This window comes from Tasmannia lanceolata, unplaced genomic scaffold (assembly GCF_043159265.1).
Source record: "Tasmannia lanceolata isolate RefF3 unplaced genomic scaffold, GAP_Taslan_0.1 ptg000013l, whole genome shotgun sequence".
In the NCBI taxonomy this organism is placed as follows: domain Eukaryota; kingdom Viridiplantae; phylum Streptophyta; class Magnoliopsida; order Canellales; family Winteraceae; genus Tasmannia; species Tasmannia lanceolata.
In genome coordinates, this window is record NW_027518690.1 from 18,753,556 (window position 1) to 18,769,692 (window position 16,137).

Consider the following 16,137-nt stretch of genomic DNA (forward strand, 5'->3'; position numbering starts at 1 on the left):
AAAAAGCCATCTTCCCTATTTTATTTCACCCGAGAATCACCCTCTCTCTTGGACGCATAACTCCTAGTTCTTAGGCTACCCAAACCTGTAGAAAACCAATTACCAGCCTCTCAAAACCGCCAGCCCATACCTCCTTTAAAACAGTGGCATAACCTCCTCTTAGCCAGCCATAAAAACTACCTAAATACATTCCAACACTGCCGTCTCCTTTCGATTAAAATCCACCACCTTACAATTGAGAACACCACTCCTTTCTAATATCTAACAGCCCATTGGTACCGTTTTCAATATGCCCTTTTCCTCCTCTCACCTGGCCTATTTCTTCTTGAACACAGCTATTCTAAAACCAGCCACCACCTCTTAGAAAGCAGCCTGTTCCTTGTAACCCTTTCTCTTCTTACATCTACCAACCACATCATCACTTTAATCCCCTTCTTCTTTTCTTGTTTCAATTACTGAACCTCATTTAAAAAAAAAAAAACCAACCAACCCAAAGCCTCTTCAATTCCTAGCCGGTTACACTTCTTTTTTTCCTCCCTAGTTTTTAGTCACCTCAACTTCCCTGTGTCAACCCGCAAACCAAAAACACCCTTTATTCTAACTATCTACCAAGCCAACTACCCTTCCACCCTCTTCCTTCCATTTTCTTTCACCTTTACCACCCATGGACCTATCTTTTGTGCCGCCTTTTTTTGGGTGTGGAAATTGTGAGACCGAGTGTTTGGCATGGCTTGATGCAATTGAAGATTGTACATATAAATATGACATGAGCCATGTAGAGACAGTTAAGTGTGCAAAACTGACTGTATCTCTTCATGCTAAATCCTTCTTAAGAAAGATAGAACGAGAATAATACAGATCAGGACAACCACCCTTCAATTGTTGGTATCATGTACGAGATCTCTTTATCAGGGAATTCGCACCGGTTACGTATCAAGAGTCTTTGAAGATCCAGGCTGTAATCAGGCGAGAGAAAGCCAAAAAAGCCCAGGACCGTGCCAAGAAGAAAGTTGCATGTCTCCTAATTCAAAAGACTTGGCGCATGTACCGGGCCAGGCGAGAATTTAAGAGGCACATCAATTCTGCAATCAGGATTCAAAGTTGGTGGCGTCAAAAGAACGCTCGAGTTAACTACCTGCTCACCAAGTATGCTACCAAAATCATTCAGAAAGCCTGGAGAGCTCGAATCTCTCGGCGGAGCATCGTGATGAAATTCTTAGTTGAAGCGCACCAATCAGGGATGACAGACGAAGAGTTATCCCATCTCTATGACAACCCCGTTGATATCGAGCAAAGTGAAGGATACGTTCTACCTCAACTACCAAGGATCAAAGAGTTTATTGAGGCCTTGATTTCTAATCGAATCAAGTGCTACCGCTGGCCCACACTTGTCAAATTACTAGGCCGATGGAAATACTTGATCAAATGGAAAGGAATGCAATTCGAAGTTGAAGCGAGCTACTCGTCATCAGAGATCTATTTCGCAACAAGCCTAAGTTTAAGTTTGTTCTTTTCATTTTTATCTAAACTCGAGGACGAGTTTCTTTAAGTGGGGGGAGATCTGAAGTAGGACGATCTCTGTAGATTTGTTTGTCAGTTAGAACTTCTAATCAAAGATAAGTTAGAATCCTTATTAGATTAGGATTAGTTAGCAATATTTTAGTTGAGAGAAATCAGGAAACATGAAAAATCTATAAATATAGTCGTGTGATGTATGTTGGGAGATCTTTTGAATGGAATAAACTCGTCTAAGTTTTTATCTTCCTTGTGGATTCAAGGTTTTCCTCTTGTGGATTCAAGAGTTTTATTAATCAAGACGGTGTTCTTCTTCTACCGGGTTGAAGACGGTGTTCTTCGTCCTTCCGCAAGCTTCCGCCCGCGTCAAATAATCACCTAAATAGGAAGCGTACTCTTAATTAAGAGGAAACATCTAAATTTGGGAAGCGAGAAGACCTTAACTTCCGAAGAGAGTTTCGGGGAGGAGAGCTTCCCATCTTACTAGGAAGTTTCCGGTAACTATGCTTAGGACTATTAGGGGAGAAAGATGAGAGTGAAGACTCCTGGCACTCCTCTACTAGTTGTTGGATTTCGAGACATAGTGCATTCTCCTGGATACAACCCCGATAAAGGAAATATTAAACACGCTTTTCTCTTACTATATGGTACAAAGTATCTCAAGGGAACTGAACAAGATGTCTAATGCCTTAACGAAGGACGGGGTGAGCTTTTAGGAACTAGGGAGAGCATATTCTTTTCAAGAAATTGTTTTATGCATATCCATTAATGTAATGCTGTGATTTATTTATTTTTGGGAATGGTAAAAAGATTTCATTAAAAGAAGAAGGGAGACCGAGGGGATCCCCAAGATACAAAGGGAACAATCTGGAGATTATACAAAAGAGAAATACAAAGACCAAAAGCTAGGGAGGGAGAAAATCAAAAAACTCCAAACTCTGACTAGAAGCTCCCTCTCTCGCCAATTTGTCCGCCTCCCCACTACTTGACCTTCGAACATGGGTAAAAGTCACCAGAGCGGCACCCAATCTATCTTTGATCTCATCGAATAAAGCTAAAAATCTCCAAGGGGGAGAAAGAGAGCCTCTTAACCACTTAATGATGTTGAGAGAGTCTCCTTCAATTACAAGTTTATTCAAGTCCATATTCGGAAGACTTTTAACTCCTTGATGAACAGCACGAACCTTTGCTTCTATAGCATCTGCCACGCCGATCGGTCCCCTAAATGCCCATATTACTCTCCCTGCCTCAACTCGAAGTAATGTGATGTTGTGATTATTACTAATGATGATGATTCATGACCATCTTATATCGTGTGTGTGTGAGAGAGATGATAAATGTGCCCCAAATTTTTCCATATAGGCAGTCTCTCTTTGAAAGAAAGTGATTAACTGGTCACAAAATGGAAGAGACGTAAAACGATCTATGGAATGGAAGAGAGATAACAAGATCTATGGAATGGAGTATCTTTCAAAAATTAGGCTCGGGTTTTAGTCGACGAGGGTGAGGAATAAGATAAGGGCAATGGAAATAGGCAATGAAGGCCGTAGGATCTGAATTTACTAGCAAGAGTAGACTATTGTAATAAGGAATAGGAGTGAAAAGGATGCGTGAAAATTAGGGTTTTGGATCTTAAAATATATGATTAGGCTAGAAAAATATTCCTACCACGCTTAGGGTATGTTTGGAGGAGTACAAATGTATGCCGAAAAAGTGCAGGTACGGGTTTTGGCAAGATTAAGGGGCACAAGAATCAAAGAATAATATGTAGATATCAAGAACTGAAAATAAAGAGGATTAAAGCAAGAAATTAAGGAGAAAGATCAGATCTGGAATCACTCCAGATCATGTGGAAATTCTTACAATGCCAAACATAACTCTATTATCTTGATAATGCAAACAATGACTTCTTCGCTATCATCCTTGGCGGCCTTGGACATGGGCCTTATGGAGTATATTTGCACATAGAGAGATGAAGAAAGTGAGGCGATTGTTATAAGCTATTGGGCTACTCTCTTTAACTATTTAATTCTTTGAATCTTCGTAGCCTGTACTTTGTACTTAGCCATTGTGTGTCAATCTCCAAACTACCAAATCTCTAATTGGCAATTTCAATAGACTCGTCATAATCACATACATTAATACACTAAAGTGCTATCCAATATCAAAGAGTTAATACTTAATAGTTAATTCCTACTAGAAAGTAGTAATAATATAGCAAATAACTTGAAAAGTTAAAATATAATGTGAAAAAGGTCAAAACTCTAAATGCAAGTGCCATTTAATATGAGAGTAGGAAATTCTGCATGGGTACAAAACTAAAACAAGCAACTCACACACAAAAGATCAGTGAGCAAACAGTACCAAATACTAAAAACCCTAACAAGCAAACCCATATAAAAAATAAACTCACTAATTTCACCCAAAGTAACCAACATTGCTGATGAATTAAAAGAACCCTAACTCAAAAATCAGAAAATGGGTACACATGAAAACAGAAAACAGACCCTTGACACATATTTATAGAAAAAGATAGAGGACAACAACAACAAAAAAAAACCTAGCATGATCTAAGACATATAAAATGAAAAAGAAAAGGGGTTTTTAGGTTAGGAACGGATCAGCAATAACTTGAAACACTATTTTAGAAAGAAAAGAGAAATAAGAACTCACATGGTTGGGACACTGGTGGAGATTTCAGGCCAGAAGGAATCAACGATGGTGTTGAGGTTGGAGAGAGCGTGAAGCTTCAAAACCGGGTGCGGTTCGTTCAACATGGCTAGAAGCCCGCTCGCAGAACTCACCATTGTGGCCATTAACACACGATGAATCAGAGATTTTCTGATAAAATAACGAGGAAAGGGAGGAGGAGATGGGGATTGGGGTTTGTGTCTTCTTTTAGGTTTCTTGCAGATTGAGCAAGGAAAGTCCTCTTTGTACTATCACAAAAAGGAAACCTAAAAAAGCCAGATAGATGAGAATACCTTGGTACAGTGTGGCACGCCTACTGCCACTACATCAGGTGGGTCCCACCTTTAAATGATCTGGGCCGTCCATTAGATATACTTTTGATTTGGATCTCTTTCAGCTAGACCTGGAAAAAGCGACCTGTGCCCGCAGGTCGACCCGACCCACCCGCAAATTTGCGGGCACGGGTCTAAGTTTTAGTGACCCGTGAAAAACTAACCCGCGGGTGACCCAACCCGCAAAAACACGGGTCGGGTCGGGTCAACCCGCGGGCACCCGCATTTTTACGTATTTTGTAATTTTTCTTCAGAATGTTATCAGCACTACTGTTTTTTCCGAGGGAACTCCTCACTTTATAAAAAGTACGGTATAGCCCGTACCATAGGATTATTCAAACCGTCCATTAGATGGGCCATAGCCTAAATAGGTTATGCCCCAAAAAAATTTCCATTTGGTTGATTCTAACCCTCCGATCTATAGAGGGTTAGGATCAACCCTCTAACATTCAGATTGGAGGGTTAGGATCATCCTATGAAAATGATTTTTGGAGCATAACCCATTTAGGCTATGGCCCATCTAATGGACGGTTTGGATCATCCTATGGTGTGGGCCATACCATACTTTTAATAAAGTGAGAGTGCGCTTATAAGAAAACAGTATTGTGGATAACATTTCCTTCGGTTTTTTATTTTACAAGAATTTGCTACCAAACTTCTCATGCAACTTCTCGCATGTCATTTGGTGGCAAATAAAAAAAACAAAAAAAAGTAATCATTACACCCAAAAAGTAAAATAGCTAAATTATAAAGTTTTAAATGAAAAATTACCTAGAAATGTTTATAAAGTTCTAAAATTACGAAAAAAATACAAATAAAATATAAAAGGTTATGAAAATTACGGAAAAAAACAGATGCGGTCAAATTGGATAATTATTACAATCCTATATATATATATATATATATATATATATATATATATATATATATATATATTTGCGGGTGACCCGCGGGTTGACCCGGCCACCCGCGGGCCGCGCGGGTCACCTAAATTCTGACTTGCAAAAATGCGGGTCATTTCCTCACCCGACCCGTGGACCCGCACCCGCATCACCCGCAGGTTGACCCGCTTTCAGCTAAAAACTTACTCCAATAATGCAATTCTAACGTTCAGTGACTCGTAATTTTGTCGTTGAATGTAAACCACGAGTTTTTTTTTTTTTTTTTTTAGTGGTGTAAGCCCTTACGGTCCCCCTAGTTTTCAAGAAGTATTACAGGGAGCACATCATAGGATGATCCAAACGGTCTATGTGATGGAATACAACATAAATAGGTTGTTTCTCATAAATTATTTCAATAGGATGATCCTAGCCCTCCGATCTATTGAGGCTTCCATAATATGCAGTTCCTCTATATATCAGAGGGTTGGGGTCATCTTATAGAAAAGATACTTTTAGGCACAACCTATTTACATTGTGGCCCATCACATGGACATTTTTGGATCATCCTATAGTGTGGTACGTGCAGTACTTTTTGAAAAATAGGGGAGTATAAGGGCTTACACCACACCAAGTATAAAATCGATATTCAATGAAAAAAGTTTATATTATTTGATGTTATGACAGGCTATTGGCATGGCCTTTTGGGCATAGGATCCAAAGCAAGACCTATCAAATGGACTCTTCATATCATTTCCCCCTTTTTTATCATATTATAATAGGAAGGGATTTGCCAAGTGATGGGGTGTAAAAACTCCAGCCACTCACAGGCTGCCACCTGTCCCAGAGCAGGTGAACTCCAGCCACTCACAGGCTGCCACCTGTCCCAGAGTAGGTGAACTCCAGCCACTCACAGGCTGCCACCTGTCCTGGAGTAGGTGAACTCCAGCCTCTTACAGGCCGCCATCTGTCCTGGACACCTGTCCAGGACACCTCACCAGGTTTTCCCTATAAAAAGGGATTCAAAGCTCAAACCAAGGGGTAATGCAAAAACCCTCTTCTCCATCCAAAACTCTTAGACTTCTCCCCTTCACTCCTGTCCATACTGACTTGAGTGTCGAAGGGCCTGTCCGGAGTAAAACCCGGGTCGGTCTTCTGACCTTGCTTGCCTCGTGCAGGACTCAGCCCTCATAGCTGGACTCATTCTCAACCACTCTATGATTCGTTCACTCCGGTCCTTCAAGACTCAGCTCCTCTGGTCATCCAACTCAGCTCTTACGTCACTGCTGTACCTGTTACCGATTTTAGGTCTAACAGATTGGCGCCATCCGTGGGACCCCAGAACTAAAAGCTGTTCTTACGCATCTCACAAAAAATGGCAGGGCGCAAGAGCGCGCGGATACCTACTACACGGACTGATCAAGCCGTGCTACCTCGCAAAACTCGGAGCAAACGAGTCGCCTCGCTGGTGGTAGCAGCTTCTGCTACCGCCGAGCAGAGCCCTGCTCGCTCAGAACACCTAAATCCCCTGCCCACTCCGGAGCAAGTCCAAGCCCTTTTTCAGCAAATGACAGCTCTAGTGGGGCAGTACCAACAGCTGCTGCATTCGCCTCCCCAACCTCCTCCGGAAGCTCCACGACCTGCGCAGGAAAGGTCGAATATCCTCAGAGGAGAGTCGTCGCGCCATGGTGAGGACCGAACTCACCACTCCAGACAAATCCATCACCCCACGGCGAGGCACGCTCTGACAGAGCCTCACTGCCGTCAAAGGTCGCGGTCCCGCTCTGCACAGAGGCGCCGAGCTCACGAAGAGCATGCACCACAAGTCAGGTCCCGGCCTCGTCGTAGGAGTCCGGCTCCGCAGCAAGCCAATCTGTGGGAAGAATCAGGTCCCTGGACCGCAGAACGGATCCGCTACTGCAGAGAATGGAGGAAATGGACCACCGACTAGAGGAACTGGCGAAGGACCAGAGCCGACCCGCCTCCAGGGCGTTCTCAAGTAGAACGCCTTTCACTGATGATGTCCTAGGTGCCCCAGCACCCAGAGGGTTCAAAATGCCAGCCGTCCCGCAGTACGACGGTACGACAGACCCCGTGGACCACTTGGAGACATTCAGAACAATGATGCTCCTCCACGGAGCTTCCGACGGCTTTCTTTGCAGAGCATTCCCTACGACGCTCACTGGCGCGGCAAGAGACTGGTACTCCAGGATCAAACCGAACTCCATCAACAACTTCGATGATTTCGGAGAGGATCTGGTCCGCCACTTCATGAGTAGCCGCAGGCCGAGGAAGACGACAGCATCCCTGATGGCCTTGCGGCAAGAGGATAATGAACCTCTCAAGGTGTTCGTCCGCCGATTCAACAGGGAGGCACTTCAAGTGCCAAATCTTGATCCCTCGGCAGCTATGAATGCGCTCCTCGCGGGGGCCAGGTCTAATGATTTCCGTCGGGCTGTAGCTCGACAAAATCCGCACTCACTGGCAGATCTCATGACCGGGGTAGAGGAGTACATCACGGTGGAAGAGACACTGGCAGCTCTTAACTCAAATCGGAGGATAACCTCTGAGGAGAAAAATCCGGCCAAGCAGCGTAGGGAGGATAAACCTCCCAGAAGAGAGAAGTCTCCGCCTCCGCAAAGAAGAGAGGAAAACTTCACGCCTCTCAATACCTCCAGGAAACATATATCGGCTGCAATCAGCGAAGAGGAATTCGTGAAGTTGCCCGCTAGAATGATCTCCAAAGGAAACCGTAGAGATCCATCAAAATACTGTCGGTTCCACAAGGACCACGGTCACGACACGGATGAGTGTTGGCAACTCAAAGAAGAAATTGAGCAGCTCATCAGCCGCGGATATTTGAAAAAGTATATCCGAACTGACGGCCGCAACACAGAGCGCAGAGGAAAAAGCCCCCAGGGCCGCAGCCCTCGCAGATCACAGCAGCCCCCTGCTCGGGACAAAACCCCTCAGCTGGCCATTGCGCAGCCTGAGGCACTCCGGCCTCAGCCAAGGGGGGTCATTGGCACAATCATGGGTGGGCCTGCCGCTGGGGGCACATCCTCCGCTGCTCGCAAAGCATATGCGCGACGAGTTAACGTTGTGCACACAACCAGCAAAAAGACTAGAACGGAGAATGAGATCTCCTTCTCAGATGCAGATCTGGATAACCTTATCCTGCCCCACGACGATGCACTGGTTTTAACCATGGTCGTTGCCAACTGGGAGGTGAAGAAAATTCTCATGGACAATGGGAGCTCAGTGGACATTCTATACTACCACGCCTTTGAGAAAATGATGATAGGCGACGACCGTTTGAAGCCGGCAAACTCAGACCTATTTGGCTTCTCCGGAGAGGTCGTGAAAGTAGTGGGGCAGATTGAGCTCCCCGTTCTTGTCGGAGACCCACCTCGTCAAGCATTCGCCATGGTCAACTTCCTGGTAGTAAGGGCCACTTCGGTCTATAATGCTATCCTAGGACGGCCTGGGCAAACCTGATTCGTGCAGTGGCTTCGGCTTATCACCAAAAGATGAAGTTCATAACCCCCAACGGCGTGGGAGAAGTTCGAGGAGATCAACCCCAATCCAAGGAGTGCTACGCGATGGCCCTCAAAGGCAAAAATGCAGTGGAATCACTGCCAATCGAACTACTCGATGTAAGGGACGAACTCAGGGTGACTGAACCCGCCGAAGACCTCCGCAAAATATTATCGGTAGTCGTACCGCCCGGCATGAAAGGTGATTTTGTAAATTAAGTTTATGTTAATATGAATAAATAATTCTTTTGCAGATTCAGATTTCCTCTTATATTTGGAAACCCAGTTCATAAAACTTGGGTACTTGTATCTGGAAACCCAGTTCCCTAAAACTCGGGTACTCACTGGAAACCCAGTTCTTAAACTTGGGTACTCACTGGAAACCCAGTTCTTAAACTCGGGTACTCACTGGAAACCCAGTTCTTAAACTTGGGTACTCACTGGAAACCCAGTTCTTAAACTCGGGTACTCACTGGAAACCCAGTTCTTAAACATGGGTACTCACTGGAAACCCAGTTCTTAAACTTGGGTGCTTGTATCTGGAAACCCAGTTCGCTAAAACTCGGGTACTCGTTACTTGGAAACCCAGTTCGCTAAAACTGGGTACTCGCTACTTGGTTCGCCACGGCTCGTCTCCACAAAGATCGGAAGCGCACTTCTAGTCAGAAACGGGCCCGGGCAGAAAACCAAACCCTTGCAAAAACCCAAGTTCAATAAACTTGGTCATCTCCAGCCAGACTGGATATAACGCGTTTCAACAAAACGACAAAAACCAGTCCGGTCCGAACCGGACTGGGCGCAAGACGACAAAAATCAGTCCGGCCCAAGCCGGACTGGATATGACGCGTTCTACAAAATGACAAAAACCAGTCCGGCCCAAGCCAGACTGGATATGACGCGTCTCGCTACACGACAAAATCCGGACTAATAAGCTCCGGACTGCTACAAAATCCGGACTGCTCCAAGTTCCGGACTGATAAGCTCCGGACTGCTACAAAATTCGGACTGCTCCAAGCTCCGGACTGACAAAATCCGGACTGATAAGCTCCGGACTGCTCCAAAATCCGGACTGATAAGCTCCGGACTACTCCAAAAGCCGAACTGGATATAGCGCAAAGTGCTACAGGACAAAATCCAGTTCATTTCAATCCGAACTGGATATAGCGCAAAGCGCTACAGGACAAAATCCAGCTCATCTCTAGCCGAACTGGATATGGCGCAAAGCGCTACAGGACAAAATCCAGCTCATCTCAAGCCGACCAGGACTCGGTGAGATTCGCTACAAGACAAATTTCAATTTCGTCTTTTAGCTGATTGCGCTATATTCAGTTCATCTCAATCCGAACTGGATATAGCGCAAAGCGCTACAGGACAAAATCCAGCTCATCTAAACTCCGGACTGGATTTCCGGACTCATTTCCAGCCGGACTGGCTCAACTCCGGACTGGATTTCCGGACTCATTTTCAGCCGGACTCCGGACTGGATCTCCGGACTCATCTCCAGCCGAACTGGATATGGCGCAAAGCGCTACAGGACAAAATCCAGCTCATCTCAAGCCGACCAGGACTCGGTGAGATTCGCTACAAGACAAATTTCAATTTCGTCTTTTAGCTGATTGCGCTATATTCAGTTCATCTCAATCCGAACTGGATATAGCGCAAAGCGCTACAGAACAAAATCCAGCTCATCTCAACTCCAGACTGGATTTCCGGACTCATTTCCAGCCGGACTGGCTCAACTCCGGACTCATTTTCAGCCGGACTCCGGACTGGATCTCCGGACTCATCTCCAGCCGAACTGGATATGGCGCAAAGCACTACAGGACAAAATCCAGCTCATCTCAAGCCGACCAGGACTCGGTGAGATTCGCTACAAGACAAATTTCAATTTCGTCTTTTAGCTGATTGCGCTATAATCAGTTCATCTCAATCCGAACTGGATATAGCGCAAAGCGCTACAGGACAAAATCCAGCTCATCTCAAGCCGACCAGGACTCGGTGAGATTCGCTACAAGACAAATTTCAATTTCGTCTTTTAGCTGATTGCGCTATATTCAGTTCATCTCAATCCGAACTGGATATAGCGCAAAGCGCTACAGGACAAAATCCAGCTCATCTCAAGCCGAACTGGATATGGCGCAAAGCGCTACAGGACAAAATCCAGTTCATCTCAATCCGAACTGGATATAGCGCAAAGCGCTACAGGACAAAATCCAGCTCATCTCAAGCCGAACTGGATATGGCGCAAAGCGCTACAGGACAAAATCCAGTTCATCTCAAGCCGAACTGGATATGGCGCAAAGCGCTACAGGACAAAATCCAGTTCATCTCAAGCCGAACTGGATATAGCGCAAAGCACTACAGGACAAAAATCAGTCCGGTTGAAGCCGTACTCCGGACTGGAGCTCCGTACTCCGGACTGGATCTCCGTACTCCGGACTGGAGCTCCGTACTCCGGACTGGATCTCCGTACTCCGAACTGGATGACGCGTTCTACAAAATGACAAAAATCAGTCCGGTTGAAGCCGTACTCCGGACTGGAGCTCCGTACTCCGGACTGGATATGACGCGTTCTACAAAACGACAAAAATCAGTCCGGTTGAAGCCGTACTCCGGACTGGAGCTCCGTACTCCGAACTGGATCTCCGTACTCCGGACTGGATATGACGCGTTCTACAAAACGACAAAAATCAGTCCGGTTGAAGCCGTACTCCGGACTGGAGAGCCGTACTCCGGACTGGATCTCCGTACTCCGGACTGGATCTCCGTACTCCGGACTGGAGCTCCGTACTCCAGACTGGATATGACGCGTTCTACAAAACGACAAAAATTAGTCCGGTTGAAGCCGTACTCCGGACTGGAGCTCCGTACTCCTGACTGGATATGACGCGTTCTACAAAACGACAAAAATCAGTCCGGTTGAAGCCGTACTCCGGACTAGAGCTCCGTACTCCGGACTGGAGCTCCGTACTCCGTACTCCGGACTGGATATGACGCGTTCTACAAAACGACAAAAATCGGTCCGGTTGAAGCCGTACTCCGGACTAGAGCTCCGTACTCCGAACTGGATCTCCGTACTCCGGACTGGATATGACGCGTTCTACAAAACGACAAAAATCAGTCCGGTTGAAGCCGTACTCCGGACTGGATCTCCGTACTCCGGACTGGATCTCCGTACTCCGGACTGGATATGACGCGTTCTACAAAACGACAAAAATTAGTCTGGTTGAAGCCGTGCTCCGGACTGGAGCTCCGTACTCCGGACTGGATCTCCGTACTCCGGACTGGAGCTCCGTACTCCGGACTGGATATGACGCGTTCTACAAAATAAGAAAAATCAGTCCGGTTGAAGCCGTACTCCGGACTAGAGCTCCGTACTCCGGATTGGAGCTCCGTACTCCGTACTCCGGACTGGATATGACGCGTTCTACAAAACGACAAAAATCGGTCCGGTTGAAGTCATACTCCGGACTGGAGCTCCGTACTCCGAACTGGATCTCCGTACTCCGGACTGGATATGACGCGTTCTACAAAACGACAAAAATCAGTCCGGTTGAAGCCGTACTCCGGACTGGATCTCCGTACTCCGGACTGGATATGACGCGTTCTACAAAACGACAAAAATCAGTCTGGTTGAAGCCGTACTCCGGACTGGATCTCCGTACTCCGGACTGGAGCTCCGTACTCCGGACTGGACGCGTTCTACAAAACGACAAAAATCAGTCCGGTTGAAGCCGTACTCCGGACTGGAGCTCCGTACTCCGGACTGGAGCTCCGTACTCCGTACTCCGGACTGGATATGACGCGTTCTACAAAATGACAAAAATAAGTCCGGTTGAAGCCGTACTCCGGACTGGAGCTCCGTACTCCGGACTGGATCTCCGTACTCCGGACTGGAGCTCCGTACTCCGGACTGGATATGACGCGTTCTACAAAACGACAAAAATCAGTCCGGTTGAAGCCGCACTCCGGACTGGAGCTCCGTACTCCGGACTGGATCTCCGTACTCCGGACTGGATATGACGCGTTCTACAAAATAAGAAAAATCAGTCCGGTTGAAGCCGTACTCCGGACTGGATCTCCGTACTCCGGACTCCGGACTGGAGCTCCGGACTGAACTCCAGCCGGACTCCGAACTGGACCTCCAGACTCAACTCCAGCCGGACTCCGGACTGGACTTCCAGACTCAACTCCAGCCGGACTCCGGACTGGACCTCCAGACTGAACCTTCCGATTCACTTCCACACAACACCTGTCCATCCAGATAAGCGATCAACCACACTTTCCCAAGTCACTCAATGACTTGGAAAACTGGGGGGCAACTGATGGGGTGTAAAAACTCCAGCCACTCACAGGCTGCCACCTGTCCCAGAGCAGGTGAACTCCAGCCACTCACAGGCTGCCACCTGTCCCAGAGTAGGTGAACTCCAGCCACTCACAGGCTGCCACCTGTCCTGGAGTAGGTGAACTCCAGCCTCTTACAGGCCGCCATCTGTCCTGGACACCTGTCCAGGACACCTCACCAGGTTTTCCCTATAAAAAGGGATTCAAAGCTCAAACCAAGGGGTAATGCAAAAACCCTCTTCTCCACCCAAAACTCTTAGACTTTTCCCCTTCACTCCTGTCCATACTGACTTGAGTGTCGAAGGGCCTGTCCGGAGTAAAACCCGGGTCGGTCTTCTGACCTTGCTTGCCTCCTTCAGGACTCAGCTCCTCTGGTCATCCAGCTCAGCTCTTACGTCACTGCTGTACCTGTTACCGATTTTAGGTCTAACACCAAGCAATTTCACGGAAAGCCATTTCACGGCCATCTTTTGTATGTGATGACAGCCACATATGTAAACTTTTTGGCAGATGTAGGCTCATTCAATTAATTCATCTAGCATGGCTGTCGTCACTTGCAAAAGATGAAACGGCATTCCGTGAAATTGCCTAGCAAGATACAAACGAAAAGAATGATTGCATTCTTATATACTCTGAACCTGCACTATCAAAAGAAAGGACTTGCATTAGCCAGTAGGTCCACAAAGAAGGTGAAGGATCAGAATGCTCTCCCCTTTACAGGGACATCTGCACTTCGAAAGGTAGTCTGCAGAGGAGTTAGCCTCCCGCCAGACATGAGTCACTAGCCAGCTTTTGAAAGATTTTAGAGCTTCTATCATTTAGTATATGAGAGTGCTTTTACTCCAAGGGGTCTTGTATCGGTCATTGAGAATGTTAATAGCGAATGTGGAGTCGGATTCTATCCACAGGTTTGTGATCTCCATCTTCTATGCAAGTCTAATTCCTATAGCTTCCATTTCTGTAGCATAGATATCTTTAGTGCCGGCCTCGAGGGAATACATTGCGTGAATGTTCCCCTCTGAGCATCTCACAAGTTTCCTCCAATGCTAGCTCCATCTGCCTCAAGAAATGCATCGGAATTCAATTTCAATCCCCTTGCTCACGGCCTGATCCATTTGCATGTTTTGATGGGGTTGTTTTTCGGCATTAGTTTGTACCAGAAATTTTGAGCTATATTGCTGTTGCGATTGGTGCTATTTTCTTCCAGATGTGGGTGTTGCATTTTAATTCTTATTGTTTGGACGATATTTGTAAAGAAACGTGAAACATTACTGTGTTACTATTTTCATTTCATTTCGTTCTACAACATATATAAGTTTTACATGGTTAAAAAGATAAAGGTAATAAACAAGAGATAGATATAAGTAGTTACAACAAAAAAACAGAGGGGGTGATAAATCGACCCTCATATATCTTAAATGGACCCCATGTCTCTTTCTCTCTCCTCTCCTCTCTCTCTCTAACCCAGAGGAGTGAGAAAGAGACATAGGGGGGTCGATTTATCACTTCCCAAAAACAGAATGAAAGATAAACTAATAGATAAAGGTAATGGTCAGACGAGCTGAAGTTTGTTGGGATGAGGATTTGATATGAATGGGATTCTTGGAGATATGGATAACCCACGACTTAAAAATATCTTCTAACACTCCCCCTTAAGTTGGTGCGTGAATGTCTCGAACACCCAACTTGCCAACAAAAAACTGGAAAGAAACTTTTCCCAAAGATTTGGTGAAAAGATCTGCAATTTGATGTTTTTAGGGCACATAAGATGTATGGATCTGCCATTGTTGAACCTTTTCACGAACAAGGTAGCAATCTATATTTACGTGTGTTGTGCGTTCGTGAAACACTGGATTCGCCGCCATGTGTAAGGCAGCTTGGTTGTCAATAAAAAGCTTTGAAGGTTGGACGTGTGGAATTAATATGTCATGTAGTAGATAGCATAGCCAAGTGAGTTCGCATGTAGCATTTGTCATGGCGGTATATTCTGCTTTAGCGGAAGACCGAGAGACAGTTGTTTGTTTGTTGGTTCTCTAAGAAATTGGACTATTGTCAAGGAATGTGCAATATCCAGTGAGAGGTTTTCAAGTATCAGTGCATGAAGCACAATAAGAATCACAGTAAGAATTTAGTTGAAGCTACCCAGAAGAGGACAAGAAAATTCCTTGACTAGGCAAGTTTTTGAGATACCTCAGTACTCGGAAAGCAACATCGAGATGTGGTTTTCTTGGAGCGGTCATGAATTGACTTAATATGTGAACCGAATAAGCAATATCTAATCTAGTAATAGTTAAATAAATTAATCGGCCAATTAGGCGGCGATATATTATAGGGTCTAGTAGGAGCTCCCCATCAACAGAACTTAATTTTAAATTTTGTTCCATAGGAAAATCGGTAGTGCGAGTTCCTAACAGGCCAAAATCTTGTAAAATATCAAGTGTATATTTTCATTGTGATAAAAAAAAAATACCTGAAGAATTTCTAGCAACTAGGGGTGCAACTGAGGTCTGGTGGGGTTGGGTTGAGTCCAACCCGACCTGACCCGATCCGAGGAACCCATTTTTCTAACCCAAACCCAATCTGACCCGACCCAATTTCCAACCCGACGAGGTTCAACCCGACCCGACTTGACCCGAGTTTCTAAGCTTTAAAAAAAAAATGTCTAGTTTCACTCGGATCAGGTTGCCAAACCCCAAACCCGAACCCAACCCGAACTCAACCCGGGTTGGGAAAAGTCAACCCGAACCCGAACCCAACCCGACCGGAGTTGCACCCCTACTAGCAACCTCAATCCCTAAAAAGTATTTTAGGATTCCAAGTTTTTAATTTGAATTTTATTAT

At 45.6% G+C, this 16,137-nt stretch overlaps 1 protein-coding gene across 1 annotated transcript in view; it reads right to left on the reverse strand.

Annotated features, from left to right (window-relative positions):
* Nucleotides 1-4,466, reverse strand: part of LOC143889925 (26S proteasome non-ATPase regulatory subunit 1 homolog A-like) — a 28,152-nt gene extending 23,686 nt beyond the window's left edge. Inside the window, exon 1 of the mRNA XM_077394326.1 lies at nt 4,189-4,466. Coding sequence (XP_077250441.1) covers nt 4,189-4,331 — 143 coding nt within the window. The 5' untranslated portion in view covers nt 4,332-4,466. The remainder of the gene's footprint in view (nt 1-4,188) is intronic.
* Nucleotides 4,467-16,137: the final 11,671 nt, after the last annotated feature.